A 25,286-nucleotide genomic window follows, 5' to 3' on the forward strand; every position below is an offset into this window, starting at 1 on the left:
TCTGACCTAGCTTGTGTTCTATAGAAATAGTTGCTAGATCACTCAGTCTTTGCTCTGACGTTGACAATCGAAAAATTAGTTTCAATTTTGAGAAGTTTCTCTCAGCACTAGCAACACTGACTGGTAATTTTAATATAATTCGTAAAGCAACAGCCACGTTTTGGGAAAACATCATGTTGACTAACATATTTCAATACATCCAAGGGTATACATCCTTTATTAACTGAGCTACACAAAACATCCAACTTATATGCCAGTTCTATTGCATCTATGCCTTTTAGATTTTTTGTATGGTCCAGTAAAACATTTTCCAAATTTCTACATTTTTAATACTAGATCACTTTTTGGGATTTCTTGAAAATTGTTTATATCATATAAAAATGAGAAATATGAACTATGCAACTGGAGCTGCTTAAATAATAACAATAAGATGCTGCAGATGTTCGATCAGACGGTTGTGGCGAGCGCCCTCTTCTACACGGTGGTGTGCTGGGGAGGCAGCATTAAGAAGAAGGACACCTCACACCTGGACAAACTGGTGAAGAAAGCAGGCTCTATTGTATGCATAGAGCTGGACAGTTTGACATCCGTGGTAGAGCGATGGGCGCTCAGCAGCCTCCTATCAATTATGGAGAATCCGCTGTATCCACTAAACAGTGTCATCTCCAGACAGAGGAGCAGCTTCAGCGACAGACTGCTGTCAAACTATGCGACTCTTCAATTCCACCCGGGAGGGGTAAACGTTAACACTATTCAAAGTTATTGTTTGTTTTTACCTGCATTTTTATTACTCTTTAATTTAATATTGTTTTTTGTATCAGTATGCTGCCGCTGGAGTATGTGAATTTCCCCTTGAGATTAATAAAGTATCTGTCTATCTAAATCTCTCTTTTATTGAATTTATCGCAATGTCCAGCACACTGAAAAAAAAACTTTTTTGTTTTGGGATTGTGTATTGGATAATCTTCTGACTGACAGTCAAACTGTCTAGTTTTTTTTTTCTTGGTCTGGCAGAGAGAGCAATAAGAAATTCCTCTGTAACTTCCAAACGATCTGCTAACTCTTACGCTTCTTTAACTATACTTTCAAAGCCTTTGTCAGATTGGTAATGTAACAAGTAATTTTAAACATTTTCTAACTCACACAGAAACTGAAAATTCTGTAATTTCAATGCTAGGAATTGAGCTTCATGCCTAGCCATTTTATTTTGTGTATTTCCAGTAATACGTTATAGGCATCTCTCGCTTGCCTAATGAGACAAATGGCTTCAGTTCGACTTTCCCACCTTGTAGTGCTGAGAGGCTTTAATGTTTATTATGGATTTTTTTTTTTTATACGTCCCATTGTTTTAAAAATGGATAATAGAAACCTGAATCTTATTTTCTTTAAACAGTTACAATCCAAAGTCAAAGTCAAAAATCAAACTGAACTTTATTGTCATCTCAACCATATACAAGTATACAGATAGACGAAATTGCGAAGCTCAGGGTCCACAGTGTAACAACATGAAGTGCAAATAAAAATTTAAATTAAATTAAAAATAGAATTAAAATTAAAGTTTAAATTTAAAATTAAAACACAAACAAGACAAGATTGATGCAATGTGTGGTATTATGCAATCTAGATACATAAATAAAGTCAATAAATATGTAATATAATAAATAAATAATAGACATAGATAATACAGAAATTATCAGTGTATGATAATAGTTGTTTAAAACGTGTAAACGACGACAGGTCAGAATGTTTCAAAGAATGTCAAAGTGCAGTGTGCATACTTAAAGGTCAGTATGAGATTTTTCAGTTCTTCTCTACATGCACACTCATCTTTGCAGGACAGTGGCTCGCATGTATAAAAGTTCTGTTTTTAGAGGTGGTTGAGGCAGTGTGGAAGATACCAGGGGGCAGCCTGGTGTTAAAGAGTCTGACAGCTTGGGGGTAAAAACTATCCTGCAGCCTGGCAGATCTGGCTCTGATGCTGCAGCATCTTCAATTGGATGGCAGAAATGTGAAAAGTCCATGTGAGGGGTGTAAGGGGTCCTGCACAATGCTGCAGGCCTTGCGGACACTGCGTTTGTAAAATATGTCCTGTAGTGAAGGGAGAGGCACCCCAATAATGTTCTCTGCTGTCTTCACTATCCTTTGCAGACACTTGCGGTCGGATATGTTGCAGTTGCCATACCAGACAGTGATGCAGCAGGTCAGAACACTCTCAACGGTGCCTCTGTAGAACATGGTGAGGATGGAAGGGGGAAGACTTGCTCGCTTCAGCCGCCTCAGGAAGTGTAGTCTCTGCTGGGCTTGCTTGATTAGTGATGATGTGTTATGTGTCCATGTAAGTTCCTCAGTTATGTGCACACCGAGGAACTTGGTACTCCTAACAGTCTCCACATCTAAACCGTTGATGCGGTGTGGGATGTAGGCAGGATGTGATTGTTGTCTTCACACCATGCAGACAGCCATTCTACCTTATCTCTGTATGCTGTTTCATCATCCCTGTACCGTCGTATCATCCGCAAACTTGATTATGTTGTTGGTGTAGTGACTTCAACAGTGTTTAACAAAAAATAACTACCTAAAACATAAACTTTCAATGTTTCCAAATGGGTTATCGACACATAACAAAAATAAATACAAAATAAGACTATATGTGGGTAGTGATCTTACTGATCGAAAAAGTGTTTTTGAAATTAAATAACTATTTGCTTAAACTTGTTGCAGATTAAAGTAACATCAGAGCACACTTGTTATTTGATTCTTATATTTTTTGATTATACTGTAAACTGTTACATTATCTTGGGAAAATTGAGTTCTGTCATAGACAGTAAAATGTATGTATTATGTTGACAAGTACAGCATAAATTATACAGTTTGACAATTATTATGATTATTATTATTAATACTAATAATAATAATTATTATTTATTAATTTTATTTCTATAGTGTTTTTTCACTACTAAAAAGTGCTTTGCATAAAGAGTGGAGTGCTGCGACAGTACCGGATGCTCACCACACATTAGCAATTAGGTGGTAAAGAGGTGAGAAAGACAGACAGAGGGAATGATTAGGGGGTCAAATGGTTTTGTTAATAATTCTGTGTTTAAAATGATACGAAGATGAAAAATAAGACATTATTGATCTTCTGACTATTTATTCAGCCATTTGTTTAAGCACATCACTTTATTTACACAACAAATCCACTCACAGAAAACCTTTGTGCACAATGGATCAGTACTGGAAACATTACTTTTAAAACTGACTTAGTTACATTACTCATTACTTATAAAAAAGATACTAAATTTGTTATATTGCTACTTATTATAAAATGTAATGTGTTAACTTTTTCTTCCAATAAACATAGAAACCCTTACTTGTAATAAATAAACATCTATTTCCTTGAACAAATAGAAAAAAAGAATGTTGCAACATTTATTACTACTCCATTCTAGATCAAGATGCTAACTTAAGGATTCAATGTTATTCATTTCTTAGGATGTCAGTTCTAGCATTGGGTACAGTAGATCATAAATACCAATAAAGCTTATTTTAAATTGAAATGTAGTGGTCAACTACTTCTCAATTAGGAAAATACGTTTAGTCCTTCACAATGATGCGAAGTAAGTAACATCTATTCCATTTTTCTGTCTTTAATGTGAGCCCCAGAAGATTCACAAATAAACTCCAGACACTGCACCATCTGATTACATGTTTCAATATATCAATAGTAAATAACTGTTTCATCCATATGGACTAAAGCTAAACTGACACTTTGTTAATGTTTGTTAGTGAAGTACACGCAGCACACTCTTTTCTGATTAGCTGTGTGATGCAGCCCTGCGAAGGAGTGGCATAATGTCCAACACATTTGCTGCCAGCTCCCTTTGACTACAAACTGGGTGGGTTACATTTATCCCTCAGTACATGCAAGATTAAATGTATGCTATAGCTTTTGTTCAGTTCTTTTCACCTGAGTGCACGATATGCACGTGTTTAAGCTTTTCCTTACTAGCTGTCACAAGGCAACCAGAGCACCTGCATGCTCAATATAAATACCCTGGCAGAAAACATTTTTAGGGCCAAAACAGGCAATACTTCTGCGAAATAATAATAATTTTATTTTTTTTAAGTGACATGAATAAGCATCCATAGTAATGTAGTAATGCATAACTTTTTTTTTTTTTAGTAATGCTGGTATTTTTCCTTTAATAAAGTAAGTATTGTATTAAGTTACTTGATATATATAATCTAACTATGAAATAATGCATGTAACTTTTATTTTGCTACCCCCAACACTGCAAGTGACAGTAGTGGCCAAAGACGCTAAATATTTTCTCGCTAACCTAGCCAGGGCTGGGTATTTGTTCTCCTGTAGCTTCCACCATTGTAATGGACCAAGTCAGTTTGTTGCTCAAGTCTGTATTGCTCAACAGCTGATTGTGTGAAGGAGTAAGTCATTAGTGGCTGACTGCCGAAAGTCCCTACAATGTTCACATGAGGGTCAGAACTAGACCATGGAGCAACTGAAGAAGGTGGCCTGGTCTGATGAATCATGTTGTCTTTTAGATTATGTGTGTACATCATTTAACTGGGGAAAAGATGGCAGCAAGATGCAGTATGGGAAGAAGGCAAGCCAGCAGAGGCAGTATGATGCCCTTGGCAACATTCTGCTGGGAAACCTTGGGTCCTGACATTTATGTGGATGTTACTTTGACACTTACCACCTACCTAGTGTTGGAACTAAAATTTTTACTTCTGTAACAATACCAGCTTTCAGACCTCAGTATTGGTACCAAAGCGGTTCTGTAGGAAGAAACAGATCACACCAAAACCCCTTCATCCTACTCCAGCCTCCCTGGTGCAACCTACAATTTCACACCTCCCTGGTAAACAGAGCCATCACGCCACACTACACACCACTTCCATCTTCATAGTATGTGTGCATTCACTGAAGCCATAGGTTGTCTGTCCCAGTGAAGTCCTGATCACATCAAAGCAATGGTTGGGGTGGGGGGTTCCCCCATGAAATTCCAATTGCAAAGAAATGATAATGTGGTTTTTCCCAAGTCTTGGTTACATTTCATGAAGTCTACAAAACGGATGTTTTTTCAACTCTGCACTAGCAAATGTCAAGGGGGAAAGAGGCCAGTGGGGACTGAGAGGAAAGAGGACATTTATTTCTGGTACTGAAAACCCCAAAATGCTTGTAAGTACCATTGTGATACTGCACAATCTCACACCTACCTAATGTTTGTTGTAGACCACATACAACACTTCATGGCAATGATATTCCTTGATGGCTGGGGCCACTTTCAGCAAGATAATATGCCCTGCCACACTGTTAAAATTGTTCAGGAATGGTTTGAGGAAAATGACAAAGAGTTCAAGGTGTTGACTTGGCCTCCAAATTCCCCAGATCTCAATCCGATTAACACTAGAATTCCTGAAGCCTATGAAAAAACTTGCAATCCCGGCCCACCTTAAATCCCTTTGCACCTCTCCATCAGCGTCTTTTGTTTTGTAAATGTGTCGATCAGCACAAGCAGCAAGCAGCCTGCTGCCCCATCCCCTGCCTTGACAGAGCTCAAATCTGGCAAAAAGTTCTCCTAGCACAAGCCAAGGATCCTTATCTGCAAGTGAGATCTGAAGTTGTAAAGTGTAAATAATACAGTATATATGCATTTCATGTGTGTTCCATGTCTACAAAGATCTGGGCAAGTGTAGGATGAAAGGAAATGCGAGAAATGCAAGAAATGCTGAATACATACATACCTAAAGCAGAAACTTTTTCCATGTTATACTAATAATGACCTGAAGTGTATAATGTGATGAAGACTTTAGTGCAAACATCAAATAAACACATTTTTTTATTGAAGAATATAACCAAAGAAAAAAAAAACATTCGATTTACATTTGGCTGTCAATGAGTTAAAAACTCAAGCTCAAATGTCAAATCGACAGGGAGTTTACACGAATTCTTGAATGGTGCAGAGGTAAGAGCTGCTGCCTTATAACCCGAGGGTCCTGGGATTGAGACAGGGTGCTCCTTGTTTTGAGTAGTGAGCAGCTATTATTATTATTATTTCTACAATATAATATAAACATACATTTGATTTGAGTCTGTCACCCGATGTAAATTTTGGCTACTTGTAAAAGTTACAGCTTGTTTTTTTTTTTTACTATTCAGCTTTATTCTCTCAATAACGTTCACACGGTGCAATGAACTTGCCTCTCCCTCTCTGAGTTGATGGCATTTATCTCCATTCTTTTCACAAGAGCAGCACTGTGGCTGATGCTTGCTCAGAAATGTTTGTTGTACCGGCAATCAATGATACAATGTCCCGTGACCGCTATCAGACTGGACAAAGGTAGAACCATAACAACAGCCAGCTTCTTCACAGTGCTTTCGCTGGCTAATAGACTGCTGCACCAAAATGCAACTCTGCTTTGCACCATAAGCAAAATGGGACTTCCACCTGTAGCTAAAGTCACTTTAGTACATGAGCAATTCACCACGCTAGTGTTTAGTTCTGGCAGTATCATGCTGACAGTGTATGCGCCCAAACAGAAGAAGCCTTTGATTTCAGTCTGTAACAGCCGGTGTAAAGTTTGGGGGCATAGATTCCAGCACCTCCCATGACCCTGTTCAGAACTAAGCAGTTTGGAAAATGAAGGATGACTGATCAGTGTTGTGTTACCATACAGATATATACAGACTTTTGTTTCTAAAATAATAAGTCAGTCTCAGCTTATGGGGATTTTTTAAGTATACATTTTTAAAGAACATTGATATCATTACAGTATACTAACATATCCAACTTGAAAAAACAATATATACATGTATATATATACATACACATACACACTAAATGTATATAAATACCTTACTCTGTAATGGTTCAGTATTATACACAAGTTCTGATCCTAAAAACTCAAAGGTCAAAAAAAGTGTCCATTTAAGAACAAATGCAGAAAAGGAATGTCACTTTTTTAAATGAATTGTCTTTATCTTAAAATCCAGGGTATGCCATTAATTTAAGTTTGTCAATTAAATACAGCTTTGGGAGGCATCCACATAAACAAAATGATATGCTAAAAACTTTAGGTGGAGATGTTAAGTGACAAAGAGACTAAGGTCCGCTTACCTGTGTCTCCATTCCTTGCTCTAGCAAGCGCTTAGCTTGGTTTTCAACCTCTAATCGAGCTCGTGCAATGAACAGAAGATCATTTTCAATTACTTCTATTGCAGACAAGTCCACTCCTTGGGATAGATAATCTGCAAGAACAAAGACAAAAAATGGTCATTGTATTTTTATTTTAGACATGATAGTTATGATTGTATGAATTACATCAGGGATAATGTCAATGTTCAAATTGAAAAAATATTGTTTAAAAGACACGAAAGGGTTAAACAGCTTTTACCAGGATATGATTATCCTGTTTGATAAAGAATGGATGTGGCTATAACCAACATTAATTTTTTTCTTGATATTCAATAAGTACATTATTTTTCTCATGTGGTTGTTATAAGTACTTCAGCCTGGCATTGCACTTGCCTCTGTTCAGGCTTTTACTTAACCTTGTGTACTGCCTCACTTTCAAATACATGCTGCATACATGCAATTACTTAAAATGTCACACTCTAATAATAAAACACTTAAGCAAGTCAGCAAATAACTAGGCTTAGAACAACCTGGGTGGAATAACTTTCATATATATTTTGTTACGTTCTTAATCAAAAAATACTGCATTTATCTACCATTGTATTACCAAAAAAAACTCACCTTTGTGTCACATCTCTCAATCATTTTAAAATACAGATGTAGATGTTCTAAACTCTGCAACTATTGACATCTGTGTGTTTGTTTATGACTAAAGAAAAACATGCTGTCAAACATGACTGCTCACATACAACATTTTTCTGTTTCTACTCTTTTTCTAAGTGAATACTATCACAGACTACATTCAGATTGTATCAGAGACTCAAATACATCAGAGACAACCAAGGTTATAAATAGAAATCTGAAAAACATCAGATCCAAAAATAAATAAGCAAGGATGTGAAATCAAAAAGCAAAATAATTTCACAAGGCTCAGTCTCCTCTGGCTTAACAATAAGCATAGTATGTTACACCACTGCTTCACAGGCACTTGAGCACACCACTACCTTTGTTATAAGTTTACTGATGTTGAAGAGACTATGAAGCAACCAAGCTGCACAGTCTCCTCCTTGGCTCAGAAAAAGACAGCTTGTTCTTTACACTGAGCCAAAAGCAACATGAAACTAATAGAGAGGGTGTTGAGAACTCCTGATACCTCGGAGCCTGATCTGCTTTTTTCAGGAAGAGACCAGAAATATATCAGACCAGAAACTCCCAGGACAATCACCATATGCAGGATAGAGAGCGCACAGAACAAAAAAAGATAAATGAAGAATGATGGAACTACTTTTCTGGTCATATGATCCAGGAGGATGGTAAAAGAGGATGAGACAGATGGAAGGGCGTGAAGGCAGAGCTCAGCACGAGGGGTCACTACAGATCATCTTTCAATTTTTGCTAACTGGGGCAAGCAATGCTTATTGAACTCAATGGCAAGGCTTTGTGTTAAGAGATGCCACTCTGTTAATCTGTTAATGTGTATGAGAACTCAGAGTCTGCTTGAAAATATATATTTCTGGCATTTTTGCCATTAAAAATATACTCAAAACAGACAAAAAAGGCAGGTTCGAAGTCAGAAGAAATGCTAGTGAAAAACAAAACTAAAATATGTATCTCTGTATATAAAAAAAGGTCTTTCTTTTATCAAAACAAAGAAAGTTACCAAACATGCAACATAGACTTAAAAATTATGGCTTCTAAAACCAGATAGCTACACTTCTGTGATTTGACAAGGTTACATACAAAAAGGTTATGTTCCTTAAGGCTCCGTTACATTAAACTATTACAGTGATTTTCAGTCTCAGACTTCACTTACATAATCTTAGTGAGCCAGTGGCAGTTGTGATGTACTCCCATACCCGTCAGTTGAGTTGTCCAACATACCTAGGGACTGAGTCCAACAACTTTATGACTCACCCTGGCAAAATCAGTTAAGTAATAGTAGTTACTTATTACTTAAACCAGTTTTATTTTTTCTTAAGCCATAGAGGTGGGATGTGTGTGTGCAACAGTTGAAAAACAAGGAGTGCCTAACACATACTATGACAGAATGGAGAGAAAAAAACAAAAAGAAGCCAGGATTGCAGATGAGCTCACTTTGTGTAGTGTCCACTCTGTCAAATGGCACATTATTGGCTGTTAGTAAAAGCAGCATGCTTGTAATATTTTGGAAATATTAAACAGTGCTGGGAAGTCATCAAAGAATTGTCTAATTTGTCCTCCCCTGGAATTTTTACTTATATAATCTGACATGTTCAAATGATGAAATCAGCAAATCAATACTGTGTCAAGTTTCACATCCCCTCCAACTAGAAGTCATGTAATGTGCCACCAGCTTTAGTGATACATGGAGTCATCGCTGTCAAAATCTAAATTGGCATTGGATGATGTCATTAGCTCACAATAGCAAAGTGCTTAAAAAAACAAAAAAACAAATCAATGTAAAAAGTTTAAATATTATGGTCTTCACTTAAATCAAGACACCCTGCAGTATGTTCAAGAATTTACCATGATATAGAAGCATATTTCACAAAAGATGTTTCTAAAACATACTGAATCTATTCATTCCAAAAGAAGACTGCTTACTATAATACCTAATAAAACACTATATGGCGTACATAAAAAGTCTGGATAAATAACATAAGTATAATAACTCACTGCGTTCAGAGGACATTGAAATGGACAATGAGTTGCTTTAATTTATAATGTTATTATTGTCACATATACACAGATCAGTGAAATTCTTACCTGTATGTACTAATCAACATGCAACATGTTGTTAGCCTTCTGTACTATGATTAATGATTATAAAACCCTTACCTCAAAATCCTCTCCTGAACAACAAATTGATTCACCTAAGGATAAACTCTGCTGATAAGTGCTAGTTATAGTCATAATAATAATAATTCTTTGTATTTATATAGCGCTTTTCTCACTACTCAAAGCGCTTAGCAATTGCAGGTTAAGGGCCTTGCTCAAGGGCCCAACAGAGCAGAGTCCCTTTTGGCATTTTACGGGATTCGAATCGGCAACCTTCCAATTGCCAGTGCAGATCCCTAGCCTCAGAGCCACCAGTCTGCCCACAATATATTTATATTGTCATTACAGTGGTGTGAAAAACTATTTGCCCCCTTCCTGATTTCTTATTCTTTTGCATGTTTGTCACACAAAATGTTTCTGATCATCAAACACATTTAACCATTAGTCAAATATAACACAAGTAAACACAAAATGCAGTTTTTAAATGATGGTTTTTATTATTTAGGGAGAAAAAAAATCCAAACCTACATGGCCCTGTGTGAAAAAGTAATTGCCCCCTTGTTAAAAAATAACCTAACTGTGGTGTATCACACCTGAGTTCAATTTCCGTAGCCACCCCCAGGCCTGATTACTGCCACACCTGTCTCAATCAAGAAATCACTTAAATAGGAGCTGCCTGACACAGAGAAGTAGACCAAAAGCACCTCAAAAGCTAGACATCATTCCAAGATCCAAAGAAATTCAGGAACAAATGAGAACAGAAGTAATTGAGATCTATGAGTCTGGTAAAGGTTATAAAGTAATTTCTAAAGCTTTGGGACTCCAGCGAACCACAGTGAGAGCCATTATCCACAAATGGCAAAAACATGGAACAGTGGTGAACCTTCCCAGGAGTGGCCGGCCGACCAAAATTACCCCAAGAGCGCAGAGACGACTCATCCGAGAGGTCACAAAAGACCCCAGGACAACGTCTAAAGAACTGCAGGCCTCACTTGCCTCAATTAAGGTCAGTGTTCACGACTCCACCATAAGAAAGAGACTGGGCAAAAATGGCCTGCATGGCAGATTTCCAAGACGCAAATCACTGTTAAGCAAAAAGAACATTAGGGCTCGTCTCAATTTTGCTAAGAAACATCTCAATGATTGCCAAGACTTTTGGGAAAATACCTTGTGGACTGATGAGACAAAAGTTGAACTTTTTGGAAGGCAAATGTCCCGTTACATCTGGCGTAAAAGGAACACAGCATTTCAGAAAAAGAACATCATACCAACAGTAAAATATGGTGGTGGTAGTGTGATGGTCTGGGGTTGTTTTGCTGCTTCAGGACCTGGAAGGCTTGCTGTGATAGATGGAACCATGAATTCTACTGTCTACCAAAAAATCCTGAAGGAGAATGTCCGGCCATCTGTTCGTCAACTCAAGCTGAAGCGATCTTGGGTGCTGCAACAGGACAATGACCCAAAACACACCAGCAAATCCACCTCTGAATGGCTGAAGAAAAACAAAATGAAGACTTTGGAGTGGCCTAGTCAAAGTCCTGACCTGAATCCAATTGAGATGCTATGGCATGACCTTAAAAAGGCGGTTCATGCTAGAAAACCCTCAAATAAAGCTGAATTACAACACTTTTTTGCAAAGATGAGTGGGCCAAAATTCCTCCAGAGCACTGTAAAAGACTCATTGCAAGTTATCGCAAACGCTTGATTGCAGTTATTGCTGCTAAGGGTGGCCCAACCAGTTATTAGGTTCAGGGGGCAATTACTTTTTCACACAGGGCCATGTAGGTTTGGATTTTTTTTTCTCCCTAAATAATAAAAACCACCATTTACAAACTGCATTTTGTGCTTACTTGTGTTATATTTGACTAATGGTTAAATGTGTTTGATGATCAGAAACATTTTGTGTGACAAACATGCAAAAGAATAAGAAATCAGGAAGGGGGCAAATAGTTTTTCACACCACTGTATATTTTACTGGTGGATATGTATACTATGTAGTGCAGATTCTGTGTGTGCTGTTTACAGGTGTGCAAGTTGTCTTATGTAAGCTCTCTCTGAAGAGTGCATCTCCCTTAGTTTATTTGGAATTAGGATTCCAATTTAGTGTGTCTGTGCATTGCACAAGTGAATCTCATTAGTTAATAAGCTAGCCAATGTAAGCTCTCAATTCATAATACTGCTACAGTCTGTAAGTGCAAGTGACTTGCTAGCTTTAGCTGCCATAGTAGTGCTAATAAAATTATGGTGTGTGCAAGAAAGGAAAGAAAGTGGTTTCATAAGAACTAATGGTTTGTACTATTGTCATTGTTATTGCATGCACTACATGTGAATGCATGGCTGAATATTGTCTAAAACCGGTGTTTTGAAGAATGGCAGAAAAACTGTGATATTTTTGGCGTTAACCACAAAACATGTGATGTTGTCCACTGGTGGAAAAAGGTTCTTCAGCTGTATGTCTGTGTGAATTGCATCTTCCATTTATATAGTTGCTGTGTTATTTTCAAAAAATATTTCAAACAAACAAACAAACTCTCATTCCCATTCCTCTAATAGGCATACTTTTTGATCATATCGGAATGGACTTTGCAAGTCCTCTCAGACCTTCAGCCTGAGAATATAAATACATTCTGGTTCTCGTGGATTATGCAAAACAATATCCAGAGGCTGTCCCGCTGAGACAAGCCATTTCTAAAACCATTGCATGGGAGCTGGTAGGAGTCTTTGCACTGGTCAGTATCCCTAAGGGGGATCTAATGGTCCAATGGACACTGTTTACTTCAGAATTGTTCAAGAAGGTTGCTAAATTACAACAAATCAAACACCTTAAGACCTCAGCATACCATCCTCAAATTGATGTCTAGTCGAGTGGCTTAAATATTTGCTCAAGCAAATGCTTTACAAGTGGTCAGTGAGGACAGTAGGAACTAGGATCAGTAAGGAACTCCCTTCCACAAATATCCTTGAATATGTTGCTCAATTATTATGCAATAGATTTGCTAAAATCAGATGTATACTAAAAGTTAATATGGAGTATGCACAATGAACACAGGCCCAAATCCATAACCGTGGCACACCGGTCTGGGAGTTTGCTGGGAGATTGTGACATGGTCCTTATACCTATTTCCCATTCCAAATTATTGGCTCATTGGCAGGGGCTCTACACAATTAAAGATAGGAAGGGGCTGGTTGACTATTTGGTTACACAACCCAATCGTCTGTCTCTCTTGTCTTCATTACAAAAAGACTATTTATTTCCGTTTCTTCTATTGTGCTCACTGAACACTCTTAAAAGTTTTGTCTTTGAGGTCGATAGGGGTGGGCTCAGGTGTGAATGGTTAATATATAACCAGAGCCCAGGTGTGAATAGTTCATACATATTCATTGCAGGAAGGCTATTTCTGAAAAAGTAGTATCTGGATTTTCTGAAACAGTTTGTCATCTTTACATATCCAACACCTTGCTGTACAAGCTTCAGGAACAATTCAAGCCTTAGCCTTAGCTTATAATGCCTAAACTATATTGGCAAATGTGTATTTTTAAAATATTCCTGCACTCCTCCTACACTTTTCAATGAATACTTCTTTGAACAAATAAAAAGATATGATCCTGACCTCCCTGCTGCTTTTATATTATTGTGGTTATGTTTCTACTAAAAACAAAAAAACATGAAACACTTTGGAATCACTACTTGTGAAGTTAAGGACATTTTTTAGAAACCTCACAGAATGTCATAGTACCAAAGTTCCACAATTTTGTCACAGACCCCAAGGTGCTAATCCAATTCAGAGTCACACAGAGGGCAGAGACTATTCTGGCAGAACTAGAGGCAAAGCAAGAAACTCTTCTAGATAATATGCCAGTTCATTGCAAAGTCCACACACCCACACTCATACATAAAGGGTCATACTGTAATTACCAATTACCTTGACCTGCAGGTCTTAGATAATATGTGAGGAAAACCCAGAACATTTGGAATAAAACCCATGGAAATGTACAGCATGGAGGTATATTTGAATTAAACATGCTTGGTGCATGAGACATCCCTGTGCATGAGACATCCCTGCCTTTATACTATCCCTTCCATAATTTTGAAAAGGCCTCCACAATGAATAAGTTTACACAACATCCACAGCAAATCTTGAGTTACCTGTATATGTATATATACAGTATATATATATTCTAATCATCCGTTGTCCTTATCTGTAGATGTGGTAAGTAAGTACAACCAGAAAAAGAAAGTCCTCAGTTGTTCTAGTTCTAACACTGCAACTAAACACACCGTGTCAACAAACAAATTTACAATTACATCTTTCATTACTATTGTGGGGGCAGCACGGTGGCGCAGTGGGTAGCGCTGCTGCCTCGCAGTTGGGTGATCTGGGGACCTGGGTTCGCTTCCCGGGTCCTCCCTGCGTGGAGTTTGCATGTTCTCCCCGTGTCTGCGTGGGTTTCCTCCGGGCGCTCCGGTTTCCTCCCACAGTCCAAAGACATGCAGGTTAGGTGGATTGGCGATTCTAAATTGGCCTTAGTGTGTGCTTGGTGTGTGGGTGTGTTTGTGTGTGTCCTGCGGTGGGTTGGCACCCTGCCCAGGATTGTTTCCTGCCTTGTGCCCTGTGTTGGCTGGGACTGGCTCCAGCAGACCCCCGTGACCCTGTGTTCGGATTCAGCGGGTTAGAAAATGGATGGATGGATTACTATTGTGTCTCCCATTGTCTTACAAAAAGTCAGTTCAGTGTTTTGACCCCAGCAAGACACAGAAATTCTATGGAATGGAAACAGAAAAATCAGATACTGAAAAAACAAATATAAGAAAAAATGTCAAGATAAAAAAAGATACTGTCACAAACAAAGCATGCTTTTGCTGGAACTGTCTTACCCACAAAAGTGGCAAGGAGTCCAAAATATACAAAAATGGAAACATTAAAGACCTTTCAGCACAATGTGTCAATGCCAATGATAAACTCAGAGGCAGACATGTATTCTGAGAGGGGGTGCTCATAATTTTGCAAAAAGCTACACAGAAACATTCATAACAGCACAGAAAAGATCACGACGATACATAAGGATAGAAATATATTTAGCTTTAGGCAATATTGTTTCCACTGTCTTATCGACTAGAACAATTTATTCAGTCACAGCTGACAAGTTCATTAACTTGGTCTTCATTGCACATAGAAATATCTTCACACTACGCTACATTTCAATAATCACATTAAATGCTAGTGAAGGAGAACATAGTCTTGGTTTCATTTTTTGTTTCTTTCCTGGAGAGGCCTAATATTTATTTAGCCAAAAAAAATGTATGGCTTTCATAATCAGCATGGCACATTTACTTCAGACTTTGTTGAGGTAAGCTGCTAAAACCAGTACAGTTTAAAAATAAACTGTAATTTAACCAACAGCACCATCCAAGTTGTAATGACCACAAATGACTTCCTAACTCTGGAAAGCCCAGTGACTTCAAACTGTTCATAGTTTTCTAACAGTACATGGATGCTTGTAATCTGTAACAGAATGCATATTTTAAAGACAACACTCCTGTTACAAGCCTATTGCATGAACAAAGGTACTAGTGTTCCATGAGCGCAATGAAACAAACTGTCAGCCACCTGACATACAGGGTTTCTTTTTTTTTTTTAATTTAGTGTCTGTTCAGGCTTTTCACCTTGGCTGCGCAGCTTCATCAGTTTGGTAGAAAACACAGATAAAAAGGAAAAATACAGTATATACTGTACATACATACTTATACAATGAGTTGACAGTTTATTAGGTATACCTGCTGTGTCTCCTTTAGCCTTCAGGGCTGAGATCTGGGACTGTTTAGGCCACTCTTGTCAAGTTGCTGCCTTACGGATCAGGCATTTGTTAATATGCATCTGAAATCCTAATGTGTACCAGGAAAACATGCCGTCACACTGCCACCATTAGCCTATAGTGTTGACAGCAAAGCTGACAGCTCCATGAACATGTGTTGCTGTATGGCAAACGATGCAAAATGAAACTTGACTCATCCGACCAAGCAAATGTTTTCCACTCCTTAACAACCTAGTTCTGATGCTTCTATACCCACTGAAGGAATGCCATACCCCCAACATCAAATATCCAACATGGTCTTCAGCTGTAGTAGCACATTTGACACCCAAACCAATAAGCAGTGTGTTTACACATTAATGTTGAATTCAGATGATTGATTAGTTGTAGACAACCTGTTTGGTTATACAAACCTTGATATTCTCCTTGACTTCCTATGATCCACAATCTGTTTTTATCCACAGGATTGCCTACTATTGGTAGTTTTTTTTTTTTTACTTTTTGCACTTGTACACTTTTGAAACAACTGTGTGTGTAAAGATTTTGACAACAGTCATTTGGGAGATGCTAGAACTGGCACACCTAGCTCCAGTATCATGCTACATTCTGAGTCAATAAGATTAATCGTTTTGCCCATTCCAGCACCTAGCTGAATGCTAACTGATGCTAAAAATGCTGGTCTGATTTATACTGCACATTTCTATTACATAATGTATGATTTGTTGCAATATAATATTTGAGTGAAGCTGGGAATTAGCTAACAAACTGGCAATTCAGTGTATATACATACTTCATTATACAGGATTTATCATATAAAGAACACTTTATAAGAACTCTTACTACTTAATTTTACTTAACCATTCAAATTAGTTAATTTTCTACATATGTCATCCTTTTGTAAAGATATTACCTTGTCTTTATATTGCAGCAAGTTATGAAAAATGCTGTGACTATATTTCTTCATACAGATGACAAACAGGGAAGTTTTATAAGTCTGAATAGAGTAAGGTGTTTATATTAAAATCTGAGACACATCTACTGCTCTCACACCAGATCCATACTACCTCTTTAGAATTAATATATAGAAATCGAATCATATTCTTTAAACTTAACATCTGTATCAACAGTGTAATACCAGAAGCATCTGATCCAAATATGAATTTAGAATGCAAAAGCTGCAGCCATTATTGGCTAATTAAATTTCAACCAAACTGAAAGGTTGTTAGTAAAGGGAGTTTAAAGAGGAAGCTAAAATGGCTAAATATATGAGAATATTGAGAATTTTAAAAAAAATCTTATATTTCTCACAACATTTCCAAAATTTAAATCACCCTCAAAATACCCTACTTATACAATTTTTATTGTGAATAGCACGCATGATACAGTGCTATGAAAAAGTGTGTCTCCTTCATGATATCCTCTATTTTTCTGTTCTTGTCACAGATCTTAGACAAAATGTTAGAGCAGAACTCTTTTAATGACCCAGGTTCCACTATTTTTGGTTTCAACACTGAGAATATCATGCCTATAATAAAACTTGGGGTTTATACTGTAATAATGTTGGAATGTTTTTTTTACCTAAGGATCTGAAAGACTTGCCAATATTGAAGGCATCCTGAATTCTGCACTTTACCAGAGAATGTCCAGTCATCTTTCCGTGACCTGAAGCTGAAGCATAGTTAAGATTCTGTAGAAGAACAATGACCCAAAAGCCGAAAGCAAGTCTACAAATGAATGGCTCAGAAAAAATAAAAATAAAGTGGCGATCAAAGCCCTGATTTGAATCCAATAGAGATTCAGTAGTAGGACCGGAGACAAGTAGTTCACGCTAACTAACCTACCAGTGTTTGAGTTAAAGGAGTTCTGCAAAGACAAGTGGGCTAAAATTCTTCATCAACAATGTGAAAGACAACAATGTAAACTACATGGGCAATAACTTTTTCACATGGGTTTTGGGGCTATTAGAGAACGTTTTTTCCTTGAATAAAGAAAGCCATGATTTAAAAAAACTGCATTGTGTGTTCACTTGGATTCCCTTTCTCTAACATTGCATTTTGCCTAAAGGTCTGAGACCATTTATTGTGATAAAATTGCAAAACAAAGGATATGCATCTGACTTTAGCAACTTATGTTTTAAAGAGCAATATCCAGTATTACAAATATAAACACACTTATAAAGAATATTTCAAATTCATGTTAATTACACTGCGGTGGGCTTGCGCCCTGTCCGGGGTTTGTTTCCTGCCTTGCGCCCTGTGTTGGCTAGGATTGGCTCCGGCAGACCCCTGTGACCCTGTAGTTACGATCTAGTGGGTTGGATGGATGGATGTTAATTACAAGTAATTAGAAATACATATTTTTCTAATTTTGCTTCAGACTAAATGTGATCTGTAGTAAAGGTACAAGAAAAGGTATAGTATGTTAGAAAAGTATCTAATTTAGGTCAGAACAAACAAAAAAGTAACAAAGGGAAAAAACAGGTCAGAATTATTTCCAGGAACTATTTGCCTATTTGACAATGATATAGTGGCCTGCCTCAGTAAGTTATTCTGGTTTTAAGACATTTTATACCCAGAAAGAAGCCTAAGAGCACATTGCCAAGGAAAAACTCATTAATTCAGATATCAGTACAAGCTTCAAACTCTGTGATGAGTCTGCTTGATACTACATAGATCTTTGTTAACCAAGGTGAAAGGGTCAAGAGACAATAACAGCAGCAGGTATATAAGCTTCCTGCTATACCACACAATTTGCAACCTTAACTATAAAAAAATGCAAGTCTTCACAAGGGGTTGGCAAGCTATTAATTTGCCTTCCTTCTTGGGAAGGCTCAAAGTCAATTTTGCTAAGCACATGATTCATTATGCAAATGTTCTGACAGAGTAATCATGACTTTATGCAACATAGAAAGAAGAGTGGAGGCTGTGAATAAACACAAAATATGATTAACCAGCAAATTTCTTTGTTGGTATTTTTGCTATTAGAGTGTATGTTTGTTTGCTTATTTGTTTTTATTTTCTGATTTTTGCCTTAATTAATTTCAAGTTGTTCTGTATTCACAATATTTAAGGTTATATGTGAAACCTTTACAATAAACAATCAAACAGTACTGCACAGGGAGTAATGCAACTAGTTTAAAACAAAATGTTTCATCAATCACTCAAAATATTAAATTAAGAACCTTAGTCAGAAAAGAGAAGTTGAGACAAGATCGAAAAGGACAATATAAGACTTTACGGCATTCTTGCTTTTAACAAACCATATATTCAATTTTGGATTCACTTTCAAAAATCTTCACATTATTGATAACACAAAATGAAAAAATACCTATTCTCATTTACTATAAATCAAAAAGCTATCACATTTACAACATGTGCAGAACATTAAGTGAAAAACATCAAATACCTGATGTATGTACAAATAAGATGAACAATCGGCCAAATGCAATAAAATTATGTGCAAAGCATGTAGTCAGTGTAACTTCTTTGATTAATTTCTATATTGCAACTGTATCCTTATATGTATGATTTGTTGTATACATTCTGCTCTTCTGTTGACAAATATTCTGCCTAAACCTTTGTGGTAAAATTTTGAAAAAATATATCAGATGCAATGGTGATACTACCTTTAGAAATTACCCACTAGACCAGAGACTGTGTTCTGATAAAGTAGTAGCATTTAGTTGTATCTTAAAAATAAACCTGAAAATATTGATCGCAAGATATAGAATCAATATAGTCCCAGCAACTAAAAAAGCAATCATTATAAAACACACACACTCTAATGTTGTGCCTTGTGGACAGGGCAAGTTTCTACACAGTGTTGTGCTGGTCCAGGAATATCACTTCATGAGAGGCCCACCATCTCAACAGGTTGATTAAAAGGGAAAGCTCAGTTATAGGACACACTCTGGAACACCTGGATGTAGTGGTGAAGGAGACAATTAAAACAAAACCGAGTACCATTATGAACAATGCTACACAATCCCTCTGTGACACACTAACATTGAAGACTTTCAGCCAAAGAATTGTTCAGCAGAAGTGTGTCGATCCCGTGGCCCAGGGAAGGTATTGTCCCACTCCCAGTCCTTCCAGGCATCTGCCACTATATTTTTTTTTTACTTTTTTACTTAATATTGTTAATCCATCTATCCATCCATTTTCCAACCCGCTGAATCCGAACACAGGGTCACGGGGGTCTGCTGGAGCCAATCCCAGCCAACACAGGGCACAAGGCAGGAACCAATCCCAGGCAGGGTGCCAAACCACCGCAGTACACACACTAACACACCCACACACCAAGCACACACTAGGGCCAATTTAGAATCGCCAATCCACCTAACCTGCATGTCTTTGGACTGTGGGAGGAAACCGAAGCGCCCGGAGGAAACCCACGTAGACATGGGGAGAACATGCAAACTCCACGCAGGGAGGACCCGGGAAGCGAACCCAGGTCCCCAGGTCTCCCAACTATGAGGCAGCAGCACTATTGTTAATTTATCTTAATATTTATTTATTTAAAGAATTTATTTAAAAAAGCCAAATTTCCCCCTGGGGCCAAGTAAAGTTCAATCTAATATCTATACTTCTGAGCAATGAAATGTTTATTGACTGACGAGATGTTTGTCAAAGGCAGTAACAGGAAAGACATTTTATATGTGTAACTCTACTACTGGGTCACTTGGTATACAACCAAAATATACCAACAATAATGTTCTAGCAATTATATTTGCCTATCTCTCTTTTATTCTCTCTCCTCCTCCTCACTGAGTAATTACCCCATGTCATTTTTCAGCTTTTTTGCACTATTTTGATTGTTTAGCCAGCATAATGAACATTTTCTTTTTTAGTTTACACATTTTCCTTGAACTCAGTACAAACTGGCTATTTAGAGCAATTTTCTATCCTCCATTACGTCTATAGCAGGAGTGACACACAGATTATGTCTGGGGTGAATCAAACACTAAACAGAGGGTGAAATGCCATTCTCTAATGATAGAAGTATTCTTACAAAGTTCATTTTTAAATTTAGAGCTGAAACCCTGATGTATTTGATTCCATATATGCAGATAACATTTACTAATAGATTCCCTTTTCGGTTTACTGTTGAAACTACTTATTAGTATAAACCTTACCACATGCTCATTATAATATTAATGCTAAGTAGTCATTCCTGTTGTAATTACAATAGGCAATGTGGAACACTTGATAGTCTTGCCTGAATAGGACTCTGGTTCAAGTCCCAGTTTCTTCTACTATCAGTGATTTTCCAAGTTTTACAGGCACTAATAGATGTCTACTGGAAAGGTGTCTACTTTCTTTGGCATAAAGTTCACTGACAGGTATTAATGGATAAATCTTTAGTCAGTTCTATACCAGTCTGTGTCATTGTTGGCTACTTTGCCTAATCTGCCAATGCCCTACTAACTTCACCTTTATTTGATGCATCTTTTGGCAGATGGTATTAAACAGTTTAGACAGAAAGCTGGTATACCAAGCTGCCATGATAGAAGTATTTTGCAATGAGTTTTCAAATATTATTTATCTACTGCAGTTTGAACTCTCATTCAGGACAGAGGGAGGAAGCAAATATAAATACACACCTCCTAGAATTGATTCTTACCTTGAGCCTGATGCTACGGAGACTCTAGCCTGCCTGTGACCCTGGACTGATAAGGTTTGACAGTGATATACACTTATTATATACATAAGCTTTATGTTTTGACCATTATGTTTTGATCTATTCAGTGTTAATGTGTCTTTTACTTTAACAAAATGTACTGAAGTGCACAGTACTCTGATTTTCTAATGACAAATGTCCTATAAAAATAAACAAAAAATAAAGCACATGTTCAGCATTTTTATAACATGACATATATACAGCATGGCAAAAGAACAGCATACACATTGCATAGACATTAGGCCCAAACAATGGCAATATGCAGTGCCCTAAACAGGGACTTTGAGGATGCCTATAGATGGCATGAAATTTGCTATATAAAATAAATTTTATTTCACGCAGGGCTGAACACTAACTTTTAAAAGTGGTTGCCAGGTTTGGACACCAGGCATCAACTTTTGGTTATTGAAACTGAAAATATGTTAGTCATATTTAAAATTCTATATTTGGAGCAATTAAGATGCTCTGCAATTATATGTCTGGTTGCTGCTATTTAAAAACATTTCAATCTGACGTGGTGTCACCCAACTCTGTACACAGCACACCAATTCTTTGTGTCACATGGTTTATTCAAACCTATCATGAGGATTGGGGCTGTATAAATTGGTTTATTGAGCAACTGCTCAAAAACATTTTCACAGTTAAAATTAGTGGGGGAAGATTAAGTTATTTTCAAAAGACTCACTGCAAGATGCTATGAAAAACATCCTTCATTTATCTAAGTGAATATGAATCCATCTTGCAATCCCTTTTGTAATCCTGCTTTCATTTAATACAACTACTGGAAACCAGCAAATAAAAATGAACTGCTTAAACAGCAAAAACTACCAGAGTTGGCTTCATTAAGCCATCTCCAAACCCAGAAAAATGAAAAAAAAAAATGTCCTACGTTTGGTATAAATCCCCAGATCACAACAGTATAAGTAACAGTATAGGGATTTCTTACAGGATGCAATAAATTATTAGTACAGCATAATTTAAATATTTTTTAAAAGTACAATATTATATATTTTAATAGATTCACTGCACATAAATACACATGTTCTATATATCAAATATCACATGAATGAAACTATGCAACAATTTTTCACATATTTTTAAATCTAATAGCAGAAGCTTGTGTGTGTGTCACTTCTATCTTCTGTTTTACCTCCTTTGTTCTAAAATATTTAGTTGTAATTCTCTTACTTTTTCCCTTACTGGGTTTCTAAAATATTTATTCTAGTATCATATTCAAATAAAAGCAAATATTTATTACTCCTAAAATATATTCATGTTTAATGAATTGTATTAACATTGTAGGACTATAAAAAAAATGATCAAAAAGAAGTAAAGAAATACGTCAAAAAAACACTGTTTTTACTTTTATACAATGAAAGTTGTTAAAAAATCAGTGTATTGTGCTATATAATATAATTTAAAATGTCTTATCAAATTTGTAGTGCCAAAGGTCTTTCATCTTCACATGTATTAATGTACTTCCACACAGCAGACACTGTAGTGGCCAAGGGTTCTGTTGTAGTTTTCAGCCTTTTACAATTGTCCCTTTCAGTTAAAGGAGACTTTTAACATTCCTGTTAAGTGTACACCTGGCTCACATACACATTGCATGGCGGCTGGTCATTACACTGTTTTTTAACTTGCTTTACCAGCATAAAGGAAAGCCAGGAAGTGTTGTGCACATGAGTGCAGTGTACTTTTATTTTAATTGTAAAACCACCCAGCAATTGGCAAATTATACACAAATCTGCTGATTACACATAATGAGCAAAAACCATCCAGTTTGGATCTGCTACCAAAAACCAGTACCTCACTAAAGTGGCTGACATTCTTGGAAACAACAGGCTAAAAAATGGTTGCAAGCTGCCTCAAGATTGCGGCCACTGGCAACTGTTAATGTCAAGCCCTAACATACTAATAAAGAAACTACAAACCTTTGAACACAACTATATTTTTTTATGTTTCATGTAAAGCTGACTGTGCTATTGTCACATTTCCAAAACTAAAGATTAAAAAAAATATATATATGATATTCACTGTCTGTGTTACTGTTAAAATTGGTCTCTAGTTGTTTTTTCATTATCATTCATAAAAATGAGTAGAGGGAGAAGCAGCTTATAATAAAAACAGATTAATTACAGCCTTTATGTAAAACACCATCACATGCATTACTCATCCTATTTCACTAGTGTGTTGAAGTGACAACTCTAGTGTCAAGTACTATTTGTTTAAAAAACATCACTGCTCTCAAGCATTAAAAAAAGAAAGAAATGCACAGAAAAATGAGTACTGTATAGTGATGGAGCAGTGATTAATGCAAGAGCCGCTTGGTACATTTGTGAAAATCTTTGCAGAGTTGATTATTGTGCTCTTAGGATGTGAAAAAATGCTTTTCAGCACCAAAATTTAGTCTTGTAAATAATCTCTATTTTACCAATTCTGTACATGTAAAGAGAAATTTGCTGAGAATGTTAGCTTTCCCTTCTCTAAGTGTTTTGAAGTTGGAAAAATTCTTTAAAACCCTAGCTTTAAAAACCAAACTATTTCAGGGAAAAGAAAGGTCATTTTTATATAATAAGGAAATTTATTGAACACATGCTTTTGCCTTCCTGAATACCAAACGTGGCTTAGGTCTGACTAGGATATTTTTTGCTTTCAATAGTCAATTGATTTTATATTTGATAAGTCAAAAATCTCAAAGCATATGCTGAGGCAAATTTAAACATGCCTTAAGTTTTAATGGTAATTTTGGCTGAAGCCAAACTTAAACAATGTCATATCGCTTAGAATGTAGACCTTCAAGAAGGTAATGTGTATAGGAGATATTAGCATAACCAGTAATAAAAATCCTTTAGTCGTATTTGACAAAAATAACAAACCCAGGCTTGTATTGTACAATGCTGTAAAATGTACAGGGATATAGTATAACTAATTGTTCTAGGTTAAAAAGATTGTGAGTTGCCATTACATAATAGCTGTGGGTTTTAGGACTTTATGTTTTCAAAGAATTAAAATAGACTGGAAACCTAACAGAGGACAACAAATTTCTAAAAGACCTTAGGTTTTTAAACTTAAAACACATTTGCATCCACTTGCATATTTAATATAGGATCTCTAAAATCCTAATTTTCAAAATGTATATACTTTGGTTTTCTTTCTACATACCACAGACATGTGCTAGGTTAACAGGCGATTTTAAACTGGCCTTGTGTGTGTGTTGATGTGTATATATGCGCTTTCCCACTGCAGTACCGTTTCTCACATGCCAGTGACTTTTTAGAAACTCTGGAACTTTTGCAGTATTCATCCTGCATGAACCCAGACCATTTGTAGTTCCTACCAGGTATGATATTTTCTTAGCTCCTACTCCAGGGTATATGCTTTTTGTTCAACCAGGAAGTATAGTGGGTGAGACTATAAATGGTGCTGATTGGTTGTTCATAAGCACTGATGCCATCTTACAAATCTGTTAGTAGTTTTGACTTTGGAGAGTTATCAGTAAAGATGGAGTGCCTCACTCTGTCTGCACTGCATCACTCTTTGTAGCTGCCACCACACCATGCATCAAATCGAAGCAATAATTTCCAACATGAACTCAAAATTCCTTTTATGCAATAAGGTATGAGGATCCCTGGTAAATCCCCACTGTGGCGCACTGCATCCCTGTTGATAGCCACTTCCCTGGTGTGCTGCGCCATACACCACACTGAAGTAATCAATGTTGCCACTGTGAACTCCTGGACGCAACTTACTATGTACCACATCACTCTTCTTTGCATGTCACATATTTTGCATAAAGCTTATAATTCCAGTTGTGCAGTGGGAATACAACACACAAAGTAGCCAGGGAACACAAGTGGCCCAGGGCCTACATTGTAC

The 25,286-nt window shown here is 36.8% G+C and overlaps 1 protein-coding gene across 1 annotated transcript in view; it reads right to left on the minus strand.

Moving 5' to 3' along the window:
- Positions 1 to 25,286, minus strand: part of cog5 (component of oligomeric golgi complex 5) — a 507,949-nt gene that overhangs the window by 305,545 nt on the left and 177,118 nt on the right. Inside the window, exon 7 of the mRNA XM_028812938.2 lies at positions 7,143 to 7,273. Within this exon, the coding sequence (XP_028668771.1) occupies positions 7,143 to 7,273 (131 nt within the window). The remainder of the gene's footprint in view (positions 1 to 7,142; positions 7,274 to 25,286) is intronic.

The sequence above is a fragment of the Erpetoichthys calabaricus genome, chromosome 1 (genome assembly GCF_900747795.2).
Source record: "Erpetoichthys calabaricus chromosome 1, fErpCal1.3, whole genome shotgun sequence".
NCBI lineage: Eukaryota > Metazoa > Chordata > Cladistia > Polypteriformes > Polypteridae > Erpetoichthys > Erpetoichthys calabaricus.